Source organism: Diceros bicornis, chromosome 30 (assembly GCF_020826845.1).
Source record: "Diceros bicornis minor isolate mBicDic1 chromosome 30, mDicBic1.mat.cur, whole genome shotgun sequence".
In the NCBI taxonomy this organism is placed as follows: domain Eukaryota; kingdom Metazoa; phylum Chordata; class Mammalia; order Perissodactyla; family Rhinocerotidae; genus Diceros; species Diceros bicornis.
The window spans coordinates 11,244,239-11,267,537 of record NC_080769.1 but is presented as its reverse complement, the minus strand read 5'-3'; the positions used below and the strand labels follow the sequence as shown (position 1 = coordinate 11,267,537).

General features: G+C 40.3%; 1 protein-coding gene across 1 annotated transcript; it reads left to right on the top strand.

The window, feature by feature from the left end:
• Positions 1-1,812: 1,812 nt before the first annotated feature.
• ZNF317 (zinc finger protein 317) lies at positions 1,813-14,967 on the top strand. The gene is made up of 8 exons (XM_058525819.1): positions 1,813-2,051; positions 4,213-4,425; positions 9,518-9,640; positions 10,172-10,311; positions 10,778-10,904; positions 11,346-11,441; positions 12,663-12,745; positions 13,549-14,967. Exons 3-8 carry the CDS (start codon positions 9,610-9,612, stop codon positions 14,866-14,868), a joined length of 1,797 nt encoding a protein of 598 aa, XP_058381802.1. The 5' UTR covers positions 1,813-2,051; positions 4,213-4,425; positions 9,518-9,609; the 3' UTR covers positions 14,869-14,967.
• The last annotated feature ends 8,332 nt before the right edge of the window (positions 14,968-23,299 follow it).

Genomic DNA, 23,299 nt, shown 5'->3' with positions numbered 1-23,299 from the left:
TTTATAACATTGTAAAAATTTCAGGTTTACATCATTATACTTCTATTTCTGCATAGATTACATCTTGTTCACCACCCAAATACTAATTACAGCCCATCACCACACACATGTGCCAAATTATCCCTTTCACCCTCCTCCTCCCCCACTTCCCCTCTGGTAACCACCAATCCAATCTCTGTCTCTATGTGTTTGTTTGTTGTTGTTATTATCTACTACTTAATGACGGAAATCATATGGTATTTGACCTTCTCCCTCTGACTTATTTCACTTTGCATAATACCCTCAATGTCCATCCATGTTGTCACAAATGGCTGGATTTCATTGTTTCTTATGGCTGAGTAGTATTCCATTGTGTATATATACCACATCTTCTTTATCCATTTGTCGCTTGATGGGCACTTAGGTTGCTTCCAAGTCTTGGCTATTGTGAATAATGCTGCAATGAACACAGGGGTGCATGTATCTTTATGCAATGGTGTTTTCAAGTTCTTTGGATAAATACCCAGCAGTGGAATAGCTGGATCATATGGTAGTTCTATCCTTAATTTTTTGAGGAATCTCTATACTGTTTTCCATAGTGGCTGCACCAGTTGGCACTCCCATCAGCAGTGTATGTCCTGCTCTTAATTTTGAAGGGTTAAGTGAACGATATTTTTGTGCTTCATTCATTCAATCAATTAATCTTTCTAGTGAACTTACTGGAATTCAGCATTGATAAGACAAGCTCCAATCCTGACCCAGCACTGTTTTCTAATTTTAACTACTCAATTTCTGTTTTTATGCTCCCAGATCCTGCCTGAATTTTAATTGAATCATTTTTTCTTTTCTTCCTCCTTTGTGCTGGCTCCAGATCTTGAAGATCCTACCTTTTCCCTCCTCTGGAGTTTCCCCAGCCTGGAACCGGGGCATCCCCTGCCCCAGATCTTTCCATTTTTGCTCACCTTTCTGCCTGCATTTGGCTCATTCTGCCCTCTTCTTGTCCCTGCGGGCAGTAATCAGAGTTACTTGCATTCCCCATTTGAGTCTTGGCAAAAATTTTAGGAGATGGCTCATTTATACAGGAGAAACAGGCTATAGGCAATTTACTCCACATGCCTGCCTTGGTGGAATTAGCATTAGAACTAGCGCTAGGAGGCCAGGGAGGACCTCTCTTCCGCTCCCTGCGTGCTCACCTCCCCCAGGTAAGCGCCCTCACTTTGAAGCTGGGCCTCCTAACTTTCTGACTCAGATAGTGTAAAAGAGGACCACAAAACGCTAACTTCGACTTTTCTGAGTCCTGCCATGACCTTTCTTAACTCAGGAACAAGAAAAAGATTTCTGGCAAAATAATCAGGTTCTGGGTTGATGGTCGAGGTAGAACTGAAGATTCCCTGATTGATCAATGGGGCAAAAAGATCGAGGGTGTTGCCAAGGTTTACAGTGGACAAGTGGAAAGATGAGGTTGCTATTATTTGAGGTTGAGAAGGTGGAGTCAGGAGTTTGATTTGTGCCATTTTAAAGTGTCTATAAAATACCTAGTGGGGAGAGAACATCTCATTCCCTCTGGAATTCAAGGTAGAGGCGTGGGGCTGTGGATGGAAATTTGAGTCTTGAGCATAAGAACAGTACTTAAACCGTTGAGATTCGCTGCTACCACAGAGAGAATGATTATAAGACGAAAATAAGCCTGAGAACTGAGTCCTGGGCCACTGGAACAATTAAAAGTTGGAGAAATGTGCTCTACAACCAGACTCCACCTGGGCACCGCCACCAGGCTCGTCTAAGCTTTCAGAACTACATTTCCCAGAATCCTTTCTCCCCGCAGGCTTCCGGGTTAGAGGCTGTGAATCAGTCCCGCGAGATTTAGAAGGCGGAAGTGAAGCGGAAGCCATTAGTCTGGGGAGGCGATTGCCGCTGTACACATGGGCCTACGAGAGGTCTCTGGCGGCTTCCCCTGTGCCGTTGGGGACCCTCCGCTTCCCCGCGACAGACCGGACTTTCCGTATGAACTTCTTGTCCCTTCGGCGGCAGCTTCTGTGACCTCCGCTGCCCGCGATTCTACCCTCAGGCGTGTAAGCCCCGCTTTTCTCACTTAACCCTTTACACCCCGTCTCCCTGAGGATACGAGCGGCCCACAAGGCGGGGACGGGGACCTGGGACTGGGAAGCCAGGCAGCCAGGCGGCGAGTGTGTGTTAGGACTCTGTGATCAGTGATATGAAACGCTGATGACGCGAGGATTGAAATTTAGGACCTCTGTGTTTAGCGACGAGGGGGAGGCACTGGTGATCTGGCCGAAAAAACGGACTCTTTGGGGTGGGGACGGGAAAGCCCGACCGAAGTGAGTTCAGAACATTATAGGGAGTCGGGAATTGGAGACCACAAAGTTAAACTTCGTTTTGCTGTGTGGTCAATTTAGTCTCATTAATAGAGGCACACTGGTTTTCTTTTTGTTCACATTTGTATTGAATGCGTTTTATGTTTTAACTTGTTGGTGCGCTCATCTGTTTTTATATACTTTAGTTGACTTTCGTGCAAGTAGCTTATAACTAGATTTAAAAATTGAGTTCAATATTATGTAACTTGAGTTAGTCCACCAGTATTTATTGTGATGACTAATGTTTTGCATTTATTTTTGCCATCTTATTTATTTGTTGCTTTCTACTTATCCTTTCCTTTGAAGTGTTTTTTTTATTGAGATATGGAACATGTATGCAGAAAACACACACAATTAAAAGGACAACAGTAAATTGTAAATTCACAAAGTAGGCCAAGAAAGAAAATGTTATGAAACCTCAGAAACCTGTGTACTCCTTCTAAACTGCATCCTCCTGTTCTTCCATAATGATTTTCTTATTGGATTTTACTGCATTATATATTTTCCCCCAAATGTATTTCCTAATTTTGGTAATTATTTGTGAATGAACTCACACTCTTAAGTGTTTTCAGAGACATACTTTTTTCTGTATTGATGCAAGTACACATTTTAATTAAGAGATTTCTAAATATCTTGTAGGTGAAGTATGTACCCCAACCGGCTCTTGTTCAGGTACCTCATGGCTTCAATTTTAGAGTCAGTTTACAAAGTTCCACCTACTGGGGTTTGGTTTTCAGGTTGGGTTGAATCTTTATATGAGTTTTGAGAACATTGACATTATTATGCCTTTGAATCTTACAGTTAGTCGAATTTTGTTTGTTTATTTACATCTTCTATAATGCCTTTCAATAAAGTTTTATGAGTATCAGCAAACAGGATTTAAGGGTTTTTGTTGTTGTTGTTGTTGTTAGATTTTTTCCTAGGAACTTTGTTTTTTGGTGCTCAGAAATTACATTTTTTGGGCCGGCCCCGTGGCTTAGTGGTTAAGTGCGCGCGCTCCGCTGCTGGCGGCCCGGGTTCGGATCCCGGGCGCACACAGACGTGCCGCTTCTCCAGCAATGCTGAGGCCCCGTCCCACATACAGCAACTAGAAGGATGTGCAGCTATGACATACAACTATCTACTGGGGCTTTCGGGGAAAAAATAAATAAATAAAATCTTAAAAAAAAAAAAAAAGAAAGAAATTACATTTTTTTCCCAACAGCTTTGTATATTTGGGTTCAGCAAGCATGCTGAGGTATATAATTCTCTTAATTTTTGTGTACCATTTTGGATATTCTCCATTGACAGTTTTGTCTGTATAAAATGAATAAGTAAATATATTTTCCTTTTGCCTTGTACACATTTTTTATTATTTACTTTCTTTGCTGGACTGGCTGCGGATTTCAGTAGCATCGAATGGAGTTTGGATAGTAGACAGTCTTGTTTTCTCTCTGACCTTAAGGGTAATTAACTTGAATACTTGCATTTATTAGGTCAAGGAAGCTCCCTTCTTTTCCTAGTTTGAGTTTTTCTCATGAACAGCTTTAGGCTTTTAAGTGATTTTTTTTTTTTGTTTCCACTATCTAGTTTGATATCTCTTTGTTGATGTATTGCAAGTATCTTAAATGTTTCCTGGCCTGTAATAGGTACATTGAATGGAATCAGTGAATAATATGATTTTCTTACTTCTCTGATAATGGGGTGAATTAAACCAATTGATTTTGTAATGTGACATTACATTTGCCTTGGTAAATAACTTACTTGGAAAGGGTGGGTCTGTTGTATCATTTTCTGCTTCTGTTTGCTAGTATTTTATTTGGTAATTTGGGTCTGTGTTTGAGTGAAATTGGCTTGTAACTTTCCTTTTGTGTTTCAGGTTTGTGCCAGCCTCATAAAATGAGGTGGGAGTGTTCCCTCTTTTTTGTAACTTCTGGAATATTTTGCCTAAGAATAGAATCACTTGTTCCTTAAAAGGGAGTTACACCAGGAAAAACCATTGGGGTCTGGAGTTTTCTTTGTGGAAAGTTTTAAAGCTGTTGTTTCAGTTCCCCTAAGGGTCATAGGGCATCCAAGTTCTCTATTTCATATGGTAAGTAAAATTTCTTTAGGAATTTATTCATTTCATCTAAGGTTTAAATTGTGTAGTCAAAGTTGTTAATCATATGCTGTTATTGTATTGTTAATACTTACTACATTTGCAACCTTATCTAGTTTTTCATTCTTTTATTTATTTAGTTATTTATTTATTTTTGCAAGGAAGATCAGCCCTGAGCTAACATCCGTGCCAATCCTCCTCTTTTTGCTGAGGAATACTGGCCCTGGGCTAACATCCAAGCCCATCTTCCTCCACTTTATATGAGACACTGCCACAGCATGGCTTGACAAGTGGTGCGTCAGTGCGCGCCTGGGATCCGAACTCGGGCCGCCAGCAGCGGAGCTCGAGCACTTAACCACTAGCCACGGGGCCGGCCCCTAGTTTTTCATTCTTATATGTTTTTTTTTTTTTTTAAATCTTGCCAGGATTTTGTTTTTTTCAAAGTACTTTTGGCTTGATTGAACCACTTCATGATATGTGATGTTTTCTATTTCAGACTTTCTGTTCCTTATAATTTTCTTCCTTTTACTTTTTGGGGATTTTTCTTTTCAATTTCTTACATTGGATACCTGTCACATCCCAAAGAATTGCAGGGATAGTATATTATGTTTCAGTTCTGAATATTATTGAATATTATGACTTCTTTGGCATGAGAATTATTTAGGGCTTTTAATTTCCATTCCTGTGACATTTTTCTGCTTATTGTTTGCTGACTTCATTGCTCTGTGGTCAGAGATTGATGCCATTTTCTGAGATAAGCATTGTGCCCCATGTGGTTGGATTTTATAGTTAGGAAATATTGTTTCATCTTGTTCAGTCTTTGTATAGTTACATCCCTGTGACTTATTCATTTTTTTCTTTTCTTTTCTTTCTTTTTTTGTTTTTGATGAGGAAGATTAGCTCTGAGCTAACATCCGTTGCCGATCCTCCTCTTTTTGCTGAGGAGGATTGGCCCTGGGCTAACATCCGTGCCCATCTTCCTTTAGTTGATATGTGGGACACTGCCACAGCGTGGCTTGATAAGCGGTGCATTGGTGCATGCCTGGGATCCAAACCTGTGAACCCCTGGCCGCCAAAGCATAGTGCGTGAACTTTACCACTACGCCACGGGCCTGGCCACCCCATTTTGGTTTTTTTTTGGTGAAAAGATCGGCCCTGAGCTAACATCCCTGCCCATCTTCCTCCATTTTGTATATGGGATGCCGCCACAGCGTGGCTTGATGAGCAGTGTGCAGGTCACTGGGGATCTGAACCTGCGAACCCTGGGCCACTGAAGCAGAGCAAGTGAACCCAACCACTATGCCACCAGGCCGACCCCTGACTTACTCATTTTATAACTGGAAATTTGTACCTTTTGACCATCTTAACCCATTTGACTCCCCCCAGGCAGCCCCAGTGTGTTCTTTGTGTCTATGAGCTTGGTTTTTTTGTTTTTTTTTGGCAGATTCCACATATAAATGAGAACATGTGGTATTTATCATTTCCTGTCTAACTTATTTCACTAAGCATAGTGCCCTCAAGGTCCATCCATGTTGTCGCAAATGGCAAGATTTCATTCTTTTTTGTGGCTGAATAATATTCCATTGTGTGAGTGTGTGTGTGTGTGTGTATACACACCACATTCTTTATCCATTCATCAGTTGATGGCCACTTTGGTTGTTTCTGTGTCTTGGCTGTTGTAAATAATGCCACAGTGAACATGGGGTGCATGTATCTTTTTGAATTAATGTTTCCATTTTCTTCAGATAAATACCCAGAGTGGAATTGTTGGATCATATGGTAGTTCTGTTTTTAATTTTTTGAGGAACCTCCATGTTGTTTTCCATAGTGGCTGCACCAGTGTACATTCCTACCAACAGTACACAAGGGCACCATTTTCTCCACAGCCTGCCAACACTTGTTATGTCTTGTCTTGTTGATAGTTTCTAACAGGTGTGAGGGAATATCTCATTGTGGTTTTGATTTGCATTTCCCTGATGATTAGTAGTGTTGAGCATCTCTTTCTGTACCTGTTGGTCATCTGTATGTCTTCTTTGAAAAAATATCTATTAATGGGGCTGGCCCATTGGCGCAGCGGTTAAGTGCACGCGCTCCGCTTCGGTGGCTCAGGGTTCGCAGGTTTGGATCCTGGGCGCGCACTGACGCACCGCTTGTCAAGCCATGCTGTGGCGGCATCCCATATAAAGTAGAGGAAGATGGGCATGGATGTTAGCTCAGGGCCAGTCTTCCTCAGCAAAAAGAGGAGGATTGGCGTCAGATGTTAGCTCAGGGCTGATCTTCCTCACAAAAAAAAAAAGAAAAAAAAAAGAAAAAATATCTATTTGGATCCTCTGCCAGTTTTTAAATTAGATCATTTTTTTGCTATTGAGCTGTATGAGTTTTTTATATTGGATATTACCTCTTATAAGATACATGATTTGCAAATATTTTCTTCCATTCAGTAGGTTGCCTTTCCATTTTGTTAATGGTTCCCTTTGCTGTGCAGAAGCTTTTTAGTTCAGTGTAGTCCTACTTGTTTATTTTTGTTTTCGTTGCCTTTGCGTTTAGTGTCAAATCCAAAAACTCATTGCCAAGACTGATGTCAGGGAGGTAACCTGCTATGTTTTCTTCTGGGAATTTTATGATATCCAGTCTTATGTTCAAGTCTTTAATCCATTTTGAATTAATTTTTATGTATATTGTAGGATAGCGGTTCAGTTTCATTCTTTTGCATGTGGATGTCCAGTTTTCTCTTGAAGAGACTGTTTCCGCATTGTATATTCTTGGCTCCTTTGTTGTGAATTAATTGACTGTATATGCATAGGTTTATTTCTGGGCTCTCAGTTCTGTTCCATTGATCTATGTGTCGTTTTTATGCCAGCCTGTTTATTTTTTTAGTGCTGTTATTTGATGACTAGAAATTTTTAATTTCGGTGAAGTCTGATTTATTTTTTTTGTTTAATTCTATTTGTGTTTAGTCTTTTTTTTTTTTTTTGTGAGGAAGATCAGCCCTGAGCTAACATCTGCCAATCCTCCTCTTTTTTTTGTTGAGGAAGACTGGCCCTGGGCTAACATCCGTGCCCATGTTCCTCCACTTTATGTGGGACGCCGCCACAGCATGCCTTGACAAGCGGTGCGTCGGTGTGCGCCAGGGATCCGAACCCTGGGCCGCCGCAGTGGAGTGCGTGCACTTAACCGCCACACCACCAAGCCGGCCCCCTATTTGTGTTTAGTCTTAAAATACGGTTGTGTTCTCTGGGTTGTGAAAACAATCTCTTTGTATTTTATTTTTTGGTGTCTGATTCATTTCAAAAAGGTTTTTAAAATTTCAAATTAGTTTTTTTAATGCAGTGATAATAGAGGTCATAGTTCCTTTTTTTCCATTGAGTTCTTTCAGCACCATTTATTAAAAAGACTGCTTTGCCTATTGAATTGCTTTGATCCCTTATTGAAAATCATTTGACCCTGCACCTCTAGGTCTATTTCTAATTCTCTTCTGTTCCATTGACCTATTTGTCTATACTTATTCCAGTCCTTGTTCATTACTATGGTAAGGTTAGTAGGTATGAATCCGCCAAGTTTGTTTTTCTTTTTTTAATTTTATTTATTTTTTCCCCCAAAGCCCCAGTAGATAGTTGTATGTCATAGCTGCACTTGCCTCTAGTTGCTGTATGTGGGACGCGGCCTCAGCATGGCCGGAGAAGCAGTGCGTCGGTGCGCGCCCGGGATCCGAACCCGGGCCACTAGCAACGGAGCTCGCGCACTTAACTGCTAAGCCACGGGGCCGGCCCTGTTTTTCTTTCTTAACGTTGTTCTGGCTCTTGTAGATCTTTTGCATTTTGATATACATTTTAGATTTGGCTTTCAATTTCTAGAAAGCAGTCTGCTGGGATTTTGATAGCGACTGCATTGTATCTGCAAATGAATTTGGAGAGTGAATAGCTTAATAATATTGACTCTTGCAGTCTGTGAAAATAATATTCCGTCCCATTTATTTAAGTCTTTAATTTCTTTCAGCAGTGTTTTATAGTTTTTATTGTCAAGATCTTATAGTGCAGCTTTTGATTTATTTCAATGTAGTTTATATATTTTCTGCTATCATATGTGGAATTACTTTTTTGTCTCATTTTCCAGTTCTTTGCTGAGGAACGTTATTTTAGTTGTGATTACTATGAAGTGAAAATAAGAGTATTTGCTGAAAGTAAGAGTAACGGTAACACAGTTGTTGGTTCAGAAAAACTTTACATGGTTTTGGGAGATGGGAAGATTAGATTGCCTAGTATGCTTTTATTTAGTGTAGGTGCTCTTTTAGGGTTAGTGACTTTGTTTCAGAAGCTACCAGTGTGACTGACTTGTGTGCCGAAGGTATTCCCAAGTACCTTCATAGAGAAGGCAGATGGTTGGAATCATCCAGTGTTGGTCTTTTGCTTGTTAGGGGTTCTAATAGGCAGGAGGTAAAGGAATTTGGACAAATAAATTGTAGAAGTGATGAATCTCAGTTGGATAAGTGTTATAGTGAGAAGAGGTACAAGATGGTAGGAAAACAGGTGGCCTGAAACTCTCTAAATTGGGAGAGTTAATGTGCAAAGAATGTTGTGTAGGTTTCGTCCCCAGAACAGATTTCTGAATCATTGTCTGTGAGGTGAAGCTGATTCTAATAATGACAAGGCCTAGGCTGCTGGCCCCTGCATGTGTGTGTTGGTGTAGAGTGTGGGGTCAAAGAGCATTGGAGATTGGAATATGTGATCCTAGGTGGACCATCCTCGTGGATACTAGAATCATCCTAAACCATGGCCAGCTTTGAAGTTGAAAGGAAGAACAGAAGTCTGGGACTGGAATGTTTAATGAGCGGGGGAGTTTAACAGAGTTGTGCTCCGTGACAAATTACTTGGGAGAGTGAATCTGACTCTTACTTGAGGCAGGTCAGGGCCCTCCACCACATTTCCTGGAGGTTTTGCCTAAGTAAGATAAAGGCCTAAGATCATACAGAACTTGCTGCTCAAAAGAAGAAATGCTTGACAACAAAAGTCAGAATTGTCCTGTGAGTGGGAGAGACAGAAAGCCTTTGACTACACCTAGTAGTCTCGTCTCTTCTCATTTACTACAGATGCCAGCTGGAGGAATCCCATGACAGCAAGAGAATAGCTTCCTGGTGCCAGTGCCCTGTTGTTCAGGCAAATTTGCTATCATTCTCACAGGATGGCAGCTCTTGATCTGTCTCCCACATGTGGTAAGTTCTTGGGTTGATGAATGCCCTCAGAAATCAAGCTTAAGTGGCCCCTGACACTTCACTGAGGTGTCAGGGGTGTGCATAGCCACGGGAGGGCTGCCAGTGGGGGATGGATGAAATGAGGTGGAAGCAAAGCCCTGGGAGCTCCTCAGGTGACTGTGTCTGATTCAAGGTTTTTGTGAGTTTCAGTAAGGGAGGGAGGGTGTGTAGTTGGTGTGTAAAGAACACAGGTAATGTATAACCCTGCACTATCCTATTTATTACTTTGATAAATCTGAGCAAAGTAACAGCTTTACCTCTTAGAGCTTTAATTACTTAAATCATAAATTGAGAATATGTATCACTTTGTTGATGGATATGTAAGCCCACCTGTGCTTGAGTGGAACAGGACTGTTCTGGCTTGTTACAAAACATTGTGTGTATGTGTGTGTATTGATTGAGGGATGTGTACTGTACACTGATAGTGTGGGCAATTTCCTGATTTGTGAGTATCCAGCAGGCTTTAATCCTCATGGATCCTCTCTTCTCTAGCTATGTCCACCCAGGACCCTGCCTGTCTCCAGGAGTCAGAAATTCCTTTTTCTTCAAAAGATCATTCCTGTCCCCAAGATGTGGACCTGTTTGCTTGCAATGGCTTGGAGCTTCATATGCAAACCATTGGTGGTTCCCAGGTACACCAAGATCTCAGGGCCTCTGAGGGTGGGAGAGGCCATTCCCAAGAACACTCCCAATATCACGTGTTAGAATTCTTTTAGATCTTCATTCAGGCTGATTGATGCCTGATCAGGGCACAAGAGAAAGAGCCAAAGAATGTTGTGAGGCTGTCCTGGTATCAGAGTTGTTAGGGGAAATGACTTATGTACCAGTTGTTTCTCTCATAATATAGCTTAGAGTGCTTAGGCCAGGCTAGAAATGGAGAGAGATTTGGTCCTGTGTCAGAGTTGCATTTGACAATGAGTTGGGATGAGATCACCTCATGGGAAAGAGTTTGCAGACTTCTAGAGTAAATGTTGAGACCCCCCAAACGGCATCTGAAAACCCTGTGTTTCAAGTCTCTCGTGCCCAGTCTTGAGCCTCAGCCATATGTGAACACATAGGCTGGTTTCTCACTGACCTCAAATGTGTGTGGCATTTTAGGAATCAGTGACTTTCCAGGATGTTGCTGTGGACTTCACTGAGAAGGAGTGGCCCTTGCTGGATTCTTCTCAGAGAAAACTGTACAAGGATGTGATGTTGGAGAACTATAGCAACCTCGCCTCAGTGGGTAAGGCTGGCATCATTTATTCATTGATGAATCGGATGTTTTTGTTTTAGGTACTTACCATGACCCAGGAACTATGTGGGGATTCGGAACACAGTTGTGAACCAGCCGACCTGGTGCCCACCCTCTTGGTATCTCCCCATGAATATTGAGACCTGTCCATTGCATTGACCATGGTGGTTGTCAAGTGTGTCTGAGATTGAGCATAGGTTTCTGAGTTAAGCCCTCATTCCTCTGAAGGGCAAAACGTGTGGGTGTTTGTGGTTTTGTGTTTTATGAAAGCCTTTCACTGTGTTCCTTAGAAATTTGGCACCATCATTTGGCTGCTCCTAAGTCAGATTTGTCCATCTTCAGAACACTGAAGACTGAAACACTAACACCAGTCTAATGAAAGAGGTTCTCTTGCATGATCCTCTCTCAACACGTGTCTTTCCCCGTGAGTAGGGTGTCAGGTGGACAAACCGAGCCTCATCTCCCACTTGGAGCAAGAAGAGGAGCTGAGGACAGAGGAGAGGGGACTTCACGGAGGCTCTTGCCCCGGTAAGCACCAGACAGACACAAATGCTTTTGAGTATTGTCTCTGTCCAGTGATTGGGGTAGAGGGAGATCCATGAGGAAATGTCACCAGGGAAATTTGGAATTTCCTTCTATTTCGCTGCCCCTCCATTCTCTCACAAGTCCTTTGGTCTCTATGTCCCTTCATCTTTATTTATCTGTGTATTTAATTATTTTTATTGAGGTATAATTGACAGATAACATTATATTAGTTTCAGGTGTACAGCATAATGATTTGGTATTTGTATATATTGTGAAACAATCACCACAGTAAGTCTACTTCATAGTTTAACATCAATCACCTCACGTAGTTACAAAAATTTTTTTTATTATGATGAGAAATTTTAAGATTTGCTCTCATAGCAGCTTTCATGTATGCAATAGAGTATTATTAACTAGAGTCACCATGCTGTGTATCACATCCCCAGGACTTATTTATTTTATAACTGGAAATTTGTACCTTTTGACCTCCTTTGCCAATTTCACCTACCCTCCACTTGCCCTGCCTCTGACAACCACCTATCTATTCTCTGTATCAGTGAGCTTGGTTTTGTTTTTTTTTTAAGGTTCCACATATAAATGAGATCATACAGTACTTGTCTTTCTCCATCTGACTTATTTCACTTAGCATAATATGCCCTCAAGCTCCAACTGTGTTGTTAGAAATGGCAGGATGTCCTTTTTTATGGCTGAATAATAGTCCAATGATATATGTATACTGCATTTTCTTTATCTGTTTAGCTGTTGATGGACACAGGTTGTTTCCATATCTTGACTATTGTAAATAATGCTGCAAGGAATATGGGGGTGTGGATATCTTTTTGAGTTAGTGTTTTTGTTTTCTTTGGAAATACCCAGAAGTGGAATTGCTGGGTTTCATCTTTAACAGTGACATGTCCACATGGTGTCTTTCTCCCATCCTTCCAAACTTAACATTCCTGATCGTACTCTTCCTGTCATTATCAATATCAATCTTTGAAAAATTACTTCTTAGTGAATTGACTTAAATGTCCACCCCTATCATTGCTGTGTATCTCACGCAGCCAAATTTTTCACAGTTGTTTATACTCATCTGTACATTCTTCTCTTTCACATTGCCTTTCCTTCTTTAGGGTTAATATTTGCAGAGAAATCCACTTATTTTTGTGACCATCATTCCACCATTTTCTTTTTCCAACAAATTAATAGTTTCCCAATTTTTTTCAGATTGGGAGACTCCATCTAAAACCAAATGGTCCATTCTCATGGAAGATATTTTTGGGAAGGAAACTCCCAGTGGTGTGACAATGGTAAGATTTCCTTGGGATAATTCTGGATCTTCCATATTGGGAGAAGACTGAGGCAGGCTAAGTTACAAAAGCAGCTCAAGAACCAGGCGAGTGACATGCTCAAGAGGGAGTAGTGTCAGAGACTCTGAGTATTGCTAATTTGGGAGAAAGCCCTAAATCCAGCTGCAAACTGCTCCACTTAGAATTCCGATGAGTAAACATTTCACTAACTATGTCTCAGATATTGAGTGTTGGGGCTCAGTTCAGATGTAAACAGTTAACAAAGGATAGTCATACCTCGTTTTATTGTGCTTTGCAGATACTGTGTGAAGGGCAGGTACCTTCACCAGCAAAAAGATTACAACTTGCTGGAGGCTTAGATGATGGTTAGCATTTTTGAGCAATATAGTGTTTTTAAATTAAGGTATATACATTGGTTTATTTAGACATAATGCTCTTGCACACTTAGTAGACTGCAGTAGAGTGTAAACATAACTTGTATGTGTACTGGGAAGCCAAAAAATTCATGAGACTTGTTTTATTGCAGTATTCGCTTCATTATGGTTGTCTGAAACTGAACCCACAATACCTGTGAGATATACCTGTATGTGTAAAAAGCTTTGTAAAAGTTAGACACTTGGAGCCTTAGGGCATAGCATCCACCTATTCTATTTGATAGAGCCCAAATGGGGCAGAAACTGTACTTTTGCACTGCAAATTATGACATCATAATTTGTGCTTCAATTTTTGCCAATTTATATGGGGATAACTTAGGAATGTAATGAATACGGGAAATGCCTTAGCACTCATCTCTTAATCAACAGGAGAGAACTCCTCTTGGAGAGAAATCCACTGAATATGCTCACCTGTTTGAAGTCTTCAGTATGGGCACTCATCTTACTCAGCAAATGGGAAGACACACTGGCAAGAGGCCGTATCACCGCCGGGGCTATGGGATAGCTCTCAAGAACAGGTCACATCTAACCCAACATGTGAGCATTTACAATGGGCGAAAAATGCATGAATGTCATCAGTGCCAAAAAGCCTTCACCACAAGCGCTTCCCTTACCCGGCACAGGAGAATACACACTGGAGAGAAACCCTACGAATGCAGCGCCTGTGGGAAGGCTTTCAATGATCCCTCAGCCCTTAGGAGTCATGCGAGAACTCACCTCACAGAGAAGCCCTTTGACTGCAGTCAGTGTGGAAACGCATTCCGAACGCTCTCTTCCCTGAAGATACACATGAGAGTTCACACTGGGGAGAGACCTTACAAGTGCGATGAGTGTGGGAAGGCGTATGGCAGGAGCTGCCACCTCATTGCACACAAACGAACACACACTGGAGAGAGACCTTATGAATGTGTCGACTGTGGGAAAGCTTTTCAGCATCCCTCACATCTCAAAGAGCATGTCAGGAATCACACTGGAGAGAAACCCTATGAATGCACGCAATGTGGAAAAGCCTTCCGATGGAAGTCTAACTTTAATTTGCACAAGAAGAACCACATGGTAGAGAAAACATACGAATGTAAAGAATGTGGGAAATCCTTTGGTGATGTCTTATCACGGAGAAAACACATGAGAATTCATATTGTAAAGAAACCCGTTGAATGTAGACAGTGTGGGAAAGCGTTCAGAAACCAGTCCATCCTTAAGACACACATGAATTCTCACACTGGAGAGAAACCGTACGGGTGTGATCTATGTGGAAAAGCCTTCAGCGCGAGCTCAAACCTAACTGCACACAGGAAAATACACACTCAAGAGAGACGCTATGAATGTGCTGCCTGTGGGAAAGTCTTTGGTGATTATTTATCCCGGAGAAGGCATATGAGCATTCATCTTGTAAAGAAGCGTGTTGAATGTAGACAGTGTGGGAAAGCGTTCAGAAACCAGTCGACCCTTAAGACACACATGAGAAGTCACACAGGAGAGAAGCCGTATGAGTGTGATCATTGTGGGAAAGCCTTCAGCATAGGCTCGAACCTTAATGTGCACAGGAGGATACACACCGGGGAGAAACCCTATGAATGCCTGGCCTGTGGGAAAGCCTTCAGTGATCATTCATCCCTTCGGAGTCATGTGAAAACTCACCGAGGAGAGAAGCTGTTTGCATCATCGGTGTGGAAAAGGCTCCAATGACACATCTTTAAGAAAACCCAAGAGCTCAGACTGGGAGGAAACCTCACAGGTTCAGGAAGGCAAGAGAGCCTTGATGAACTCATCTTATTGGGCACAAAAGAATACATGTTAACTTGGGAGAAATTCAGTTTGTGTGATGACCTGGAAAGACTTGAGTTTTTTATCATCACTTTGGAGATTTGTGAGAGCTCACGCTGGGGGAGAAAATGTCTGTCTGTGGTGTCGAGAGGCTGTCACTGTACATTCAGCTCTTAAAAAAACATGAAAATTTAGGGGGAGAAACCCTAGCCTGGTATTTAATGTTGAAATGTCTTCTTAGCACTGCCTTGCACCTTCTGGGCCCGTGAGTAAGCACACTAGAGAGAATCTCTGTAAATTCACTGACTGGGCAAATCTTTCCTGGTCTCACACTGTATTCCTTGTGGGGGAAATCATACTGAGGAGAAAAATCTATCAAGTAAGAATGGGGGCAAGTCTGTAATGGGTAAGCAAACTATGGCCAGCTGTCTGTTTTCGTACAGCTTGCAAGCTAAGAATAGTTGTTAAATTTTAAAGAAGAAAAATGTGTGACAGACACCATATAGGTGGCCCACAAAGCCTAAAATTACTTACTGTCTGGCCGTTAACAGAAAAACTTGGCCAAACCTTGGTCTACGCAGTATTTCTCAACTGGGGGTGATTTTGGTCCCCAGGGGACATTTGGTGATGTCTGGAGACATTTTTGGTTGGCAAAACTGAGGGGAAGTGCTACTGGCATATAGTTGGAAGACAGCAGGGATGCTGCTAAAAATATCCTATAGTGCACAGGAGCCCACCACAACAAAGAATTATGTGCCCCAAAATGTCAGTATTGCTGAGGTTGAGAAACGTTGCCGTACAGCAATCCCTCGATTTTTGAAACACCTGAGTACTCACACTAGGAAAAATTTCTATTTAAAACTTCAAAAATATAATCAGTGTAATTCTTTCAGGAAACACATGAGAACCCACGCTGCAGATAGTCCATATGTGGACATGATTTCAGCCACAGCGTCCTCACTTCTACATAAGAGAACTCACACCCCAATGGGATTTTCTAGTAAATATGGAATTTCATTTATCAGTCTTTCATTATGAAAACAGACCCTAGCTCATTAATTTTTAGGCTTTATTTTTAAGGTGATGTTCCTCTAAATAACCCTTATGACTCATCATGAAACGTTTGTATATAGTATTTTTACTATAACTTCATTCTTGACATGTGTTCATTCCCTTTTGGATAACTTCCTTGAACAATAGACTGTTTAGAATATGTTATGTACTGTGTAACGTGGGTATTTTTAGTACCTGTTTTTAGTACCTATTTGTTACGAGTATAATTCAAATGCATTGTGATCAGAGCATGATGTCTTCATCAGATGGATCCTTTTGGAATGTTTTCGGCCTCCTGTCCAACCAAGGGTGGCGTGCACTTCTAGTTGCTACCCTAGTGTCTCATCTTCTTCCATATCAAGAAAATCCAAGTTTTGTCAGATTAGTGAGGTATACTACTTTTTAAAACCTTTTACAGTTTTTCTTGCATCTAGTACAGTCCACGTCCCACAGCCTGACCATTGACGAATAAGCACATGTCGCTGTATGGGCTGTGAGAAAGCTCTTGAAAAGGGGTCATTCTTACCTGGATTTTTCTCTACATGGTTTTTTCTTTTTTTTGCTCCTCCCTCTACATCTTACTTTGTGAGGAGAGCCAGTACCTAGTGTTAAAAAATCTCTCTTGTGACCATGAGGATAGAAGCCACAAGCTAAGGGGGATACTGCAGAAAAATCACAATGATCCTGGCTTCCACGGTGGCTTCCTGGACTGTCTGCACTAGCCCTGGATTTGTTATTTCCAGACTTGCTATTACATGAGACAAAATAAAACTTTTGGTTTAAACTGCTTTGGATATTTGATTGTTTATCTATTTAATAATTGTTTTGTTGGTGGGGGGAGGTTTCTGCTATACTCAGCTGGATGCTGTCTGTAACCCATACACCTGTCATCAGTGAGATTTCATAACTGCTACATGTATGGGTATAATCTGCTCATACTTTCAGTTGTTGGATATGGCTTTTTAAAGTGTTTAAACCAAGTTTTTAAATTGTATTTCAAATCTTTGATATACTTAAACATTTATTTTCTTGACTTGAATTGAAAGAAGTGTATTAGTTTTCACAAAAGCCCTAAGAAGCAGGTACTACCAGTATCTCCCTTTTGCGTGAGGAGCATCAGAGACTGAGGCAAGGAAGGTTAGGTTACTTGTCTAAACTTCAACCCATTAACAAGTAGTAGTGCTTGTATTTGATTCCATCCCTCTCTATGTCAGGCCCAGTTCTGTGCCCTGAGTCTATAACAGTGAATCAGGATTTTTGCCCTCATGGTGCTTACATTCTACTTGGGAGTGAGGCACCTGATAAACAAATGGGTAAATACTGGATGTCAGATGGTGGTGAATGCAATGGGGGAAAATTAAATGTGGTGATGATAGGGAATATGGGAGTTCAGCGGAACTAATGGATGGATCAGGAAAGCATTTCATTTAAGAGGACGTTTGAGCAGAGATGTGAATGAACTGCAAGCATGCACCATATTGTAATCTGGGGAAGAGCACTCTCAGCAGTTCAAAGGCCATGAAAAAGAATTGTGCTTGGGACAGCCATGCAGTAACAAAGGGATTGGTGTGACTCAAGTGGAGCATGTTTGGGAGTTGTGGAAGATGATGAAGTCAGAGCTGTATCAGGGTCCGGATCGTGGGAGTGTCATGTGGGTTAAATGGCAGGACTTTACCTTTCATGCTCAGTGTGGTGGAAAATCAGTGGAGTTTTCAACACAGGAGTGACAACTATTCAATTTCTGTTTTAAAAGGGTCACAGTGCCTTCTGGGTTGATAGGCTAAAGAGGGACAAGGCGCAAATAAACTTGTTAGTAAGCCATTTCAGTACTCAAGTCAGATATATTGGTGCCCAGATTCTCGGTAGTATGTGTGGTTTAAGAGTTAGTCACGTTGATGAAGAAAGCTGTAGTTTCATTTTTTCTTCTGGAAAGTTATCCTTTGTATTATCCCACAATTTATTTACCTTTTCTACTGCTGATGTACAGTTCCCATTTTTCCAAGTTATGGGCAAATGCTGCTTTAAGAAATTGTGTACGGGCCGGCCCTGTGGCTTAGCGGTTAAGCGCGCACGCTCTGCTACTGGCGGCCCAGGGATCCCGGGCGCGCACCGACGCACCACTTCTCCGGCCATGCTGAGGCTGCGTCCCACATACAGCAACTAGAGGGATGTGCAACTATGACATACAACTACCTACTGGAGCTTTGGGGAAAAAAAGGAGGAGGAGTGGCAATAGATGTTAGCTCAGAGCCGGTCTTCCTCAGCAAAAAAGGATTAGCACGGATGTTAGCTCAGGGCTGATCTTCCTCACAAAAAGAAAACAAAAAAACAGAAAAAGAAATTGTGTACATAGCTTCTGTAGCATTGGTGAGTTGTTCCAGGAGTGTGAAATTGCTGAGCTGTAAGCTCTGTGCATGTTCCACTTACCAGTATAAAGCGAAAGTCGTTTCTACAGTGGTTGTGTAATGATAATCTTTTGTGTATGTAGTAACACTTAAAACAGGTTGTACTGAAATGCAGAAATCTGCTTAATTCATGTACAGCTGACTTATCACATGAACACATCCATGTAATCAGGCAAGAAAAAGTATTACCAGCATTTCTGATGGTACCCTTCTTGCCTCATCCAAATGACAAATCCTTCCCTACTCTCTGCAGGTAACTAATATTCTGACCCTGACAACATGGCTTGGATTTTTTGTTTTTGAATCCTGTACAAATGGAACCACTCAGTATATGTTCTTTTGTGTATGTCTTTTTTTTTTTTTTAAGTTTTATTTATTTATTTTTTTCCCTCAAAGCCCCAGTAGATAGTTGTATGTCATAGCTGCATATCCTTCTAGCTGCTGCATGTGGGATGCGGCCCCAGCATGGCCAGAGAAGCGGTGCGTCGGTGCGCACCCGGGATCTGAACCCAGGCAGCCAGCAGCAGAGCACACACACTTAACCGCTAAGCCACGAGGCCGGCCCTGTATGTCTTAATTTTCCCAATATTTTTGTGAAATTGATCCATATTGTTTTGAGTATCTCTGGCTGGTAGATTTTATTGTGTTCCATTGTTTGAATGTTCCACAATTTATTAAGCAGTTTGTGCTGATGACATTAGACTTTTCAGTTTGGGGCTGTTGTGAATAATACTGCTTTGAGCATATTTTAATATTTCTGATAGTGCGCAAGTACATGTGTTTCTCTTGGGTGTATAACCTGGACTGAAATTACTGGGTCTTGTGGGATGCATACGTTCACTTTTGTGGATGATGGCAGTTTTCCAAAGTGGTTGTGCAAATTTCTTTTCCAACAAGCTATTTTATGGAGTTAGATAAGATGATACTAAAGTTGCCTGCCTTTTTCTTACTGAGTTTATATTCCAGATGTGAGCCCTATGGATGGATATGTTTTGCAGATATTTTCTCACACTCTGTGGCTTTCCTCTTCATGTTTTAATTGATGTCTTTTGATGAAATGAGTTCATAATTTTAATGTCATCTAATCTTTATGGACAACGCTAGTCTCTGTTCCTGTGTAAGAAATATTTGCCTACTATGGGGGCAAGAAGATATTTTACATTTTCTTCTACAAGTTGTATTGTTTTAGTATACACACTTAGATCTACAGTCCATCTGAAATTGATTTTTTTGTGTATTGTGTGACATAGGATTAGGTTTTATTTTCTCCATATTGACCCAGCATCTTTTATTAAAAAAATGTGTCTTTATCATTTGAGATGTCATCTTTGTCGTGAACTGAATTCCATATGTATTTGTACTATTTCTGGACTTTATTCTATTCTGGTCTGTTTTTCTGTTCATGTACCATGCCACAGGGTTTAAATTATAAGGGGCTTTATAATAAGTTTCAATGTCTGGGAGGTCTGGTTCCCCTTATGTTTTTCTTTTCTTTTTCAGTGTTTTCCTAGGTATTCTTCCTTGTTTGTTTTTTTTAATATGCACTTCACTATGATCTTGTCCAACTCCATTGAATAAGCTTTTTGGTATTTTTATTGGCATTACCTTGAATTAAAAGTTAACTTTGGAGGAGAACTAACATCTCTATAATGTTAAGTCGTCTTATGCAAGAACAGGGAATGCCTTTCCATTTGCTCAAGTCTACTTTAGCATTAGTCAGGAATGTTTAAAAATTTTCCTTATGCAAGTTTTATACATTCTTGTTAAGTTTTCCCTAAGTATTTAGTCTTTTATTGTAAATGAGATTTTCTCTACTGTTAACATCTTCTCTTCACAGTTTCTATATATGAAAGCTACTAAACATGTATCTTAATTTTATAACTTGCTACTTCACTGAATTCTTTTATTTTTTTGAGTTAGTTTTATTATTGCTTTTCTGGAGTCTTCCAGGCATGCTAACGTATCATCTGCAAATTGAGATATCTTGTTTCCCAATTCTTACACCTCTAATTGTTTTTTGCTTGTCTGATTGCATTGGCTAGTACCTTTAGTATAGTGGTAAATAGTAGCAGAGGTAATGGGCGTCCTTGCCTTGTTCTAGGGTTAATGTCCCTATTGTTTTTCCATTAATTAAGATAATGTCTTTTAGAACTAAGGTTTATATTTATTTTATCATATTGAGAAGGTATCTTATATTCTTAGATGGTTTATCATGAATGGGTGTTGAAGTTCGTCAAAATTTTTCTAAACATCTTAATGAAAAAAAGTCATAATTCTTTTCTGCTGATTTATTAATATAGTGTATGATATTAATAAATTTCTTGGGGCCGGCCCCATGGCTTAGCGGTTAAGTGCGCGCGCTCTGCTGCTGGCGGCCCGGGTTCAGATCCTGGGCGCACACCGACGCACCGCTTGTTCGGCCATGCTGAGGCTGCGTTCCACATACAGCAACTAGAAGGATGTGCAACTATGACATACAACTATCTACTGGGGCTTTGGGGGGAAAAAAAAGGAGGAGGATTGGCAATAGATGTTAGCTCGAGCCCGTCTTCCTCAGCAAAAAAAAAAAGAGGAGGATTAGCATGGATGTTGGCTCAGGGCTGATCTTCCTTACAAAAAATAAATAAATAAAATAAATTTCTCAATATTCAACAAATCTTGCATTGCTGGAATGAATTTCACTTGGTCATGGTGTATTATTTTTATCTTTATTTTTTTTGGTGAGGAAGATTGGCCCTGAGCTTACATCTGTTGCCAATCTTCCTTTTTTTTGCTTAAGGAAGATTGACTCTGAGCTAACATCTGTGCCAGTCTTCCTCTCGTTTGTATTGGGATGCCGCCAGGGCATGGTTTGAAGAGTGGTGAGTAGGTTCGTACCGGGATTAGAACCTGCAAACCCCGGGCCGCTGAAACGGAGCACGCTAACATAACCACTATGCCACCAGGCCACCCCCTATATTTTGTTAATGTGGTTTTGGATTCTGTTTGTTAGTAATTTGTTGAGAATTTTGCATTTGTATTCATGAATGATAATTGGTCTGTAGTTTTCTTTGTAGTGTCTTTATCTGGTTTAGGTATTAGTATTACACTTGCTTCGTAAGAGGAATTAGGAATTTTCTTTTCAATGCTCTGGAATAATTGATACAGCGTTAGGACTCTGGTTTTGGAAGATTTTGTAAAGTTCCCTGTGGAATCATCTGGGTCAAGTGCTTTGCAGTGGGATATTTACTTTGGAACTTTATTTCTTTTATGGATATTGGTCTGTTTTAAGGTTTCTTACTTGAATATTGAGACAGTGCTGCTGATCTGTATTTTCCAGGCAAGTTGTTCATTTTGTCTAGCATAGTAAGAGGTTAGCGAAGTAGTCTCATGATTTTTAAAGTATTTTCTAATTCAATGGTCATTACCTATTTTTTGTGTATTCACTGTCTCTTGTCCTGGACCAAATGAGCTAGTGATTTATTTTTACCCCCAAAATGGAGTTTTGACTAATCTGTTTTCTGTTTTTCTCATTAATTTCTGCTTTTATCTCTATTCCTTCTTTATGCTTTCTTTTGGTTTTTCTTTTCTTAACTGGAAATTAATTCTTAATGTTTCATTTTATTGACAAGTGTTATGTGCAGTGAATTTCCTCTGATCATTGCTCTAAAAAGCATTCCGTAGATTCTGATATGTAGTCTTGATTGTCATTATTTCTTTAAAATTCTGTAATTTTAGTTTGTATTTCCCCTTTCACTCAAGAGTTAATAAGAGGCTTTTAAATTTTCAGATAGAAGAATCTTTTTTTGTTTTTGTTAATAAATTCATTCTAGGTTTTTCATATGTCAGTTTTTCTGCAATTTGAGTATGACATGCCTCAATGTAGATTTTTTTGGTATTGATCCTGCTTGGTGATCTCTTAGCTTTCTGGATCTGTGGTTTAGTGTTGGTCATTAATTTTGGAAAATGTTCCTCCATTATTACTTCAAATATTCTCTTCCTTTCTCTGATTCTTCTGGTATTCCCATTCCCATTCCACATATGTTACACCTTTTGTAGTTGTCCCACAGTTCTCAGATGTTCTGTTCGTCCTTTTCATTCTTTTTTCTCTTTGCATTTCAGTTTGGAAGTTTTTAATTTCTAGCATTTACTTTTGATTCTTAGAGATTCTTTTTCCCTGCTTCCCTTACCCATTTGTTTTGAATGTTCACTTTTCCCATTAGAACCCTTAACATATTAACCATAGTTATTTTAAATTCCTGGTCTGATAATTCCAAAATCTCTGCCATAATTGAGTCTGGCTCTGCTGCTTGCTGTCTCGTTTTTGTTCGTTATTTTTTCTTGCCTTTTATCATGACTTGCAATTTTTTGTTGAAAACTTGACATGATGTGTTGGGTAAAAGAAACAGCAGTAGATAGGTGTTTTATGTGTTTTTGGCTAGAATTAGCCTGTGGTTACTATTGGCTGTGGCTATTGTGTCAGAGGCTAAAGTTTTCCTCTGGTGTCCTTATTTTTGTCTCCCCTGTTTTCTTTGGGTTATTCTAGAGAGTTCTTAAGCAGGGACCAAGACTAGCATTTCTTTTAACTGTAGTGCCCTGTTATAGAGGAGCCCAAGAAAACCCTTCTCACCCTTTGGTTTAAGCAACATGAGCTCCTTTATGGTTGTGTTTAGCCCACTGCTACTTTTCTGAACTCAGAATCAAAGCTGATTTTTTCTTTAAACCTACCCAACTACTCCTTGAGAACCTAAATAAATAAATAAATCTTCCTAAAGGCGAGTTCCAGCCTTGGGTCTTTGACAATTGTTTTGACTTAATACTTGTCATAATTTTTTTAAAAATAGTTTCTCACCTTAGCCAAGAAGATGGCAGATTTGCTTTACATAGATTAACTACAGTCTTCCACACACTAAGGT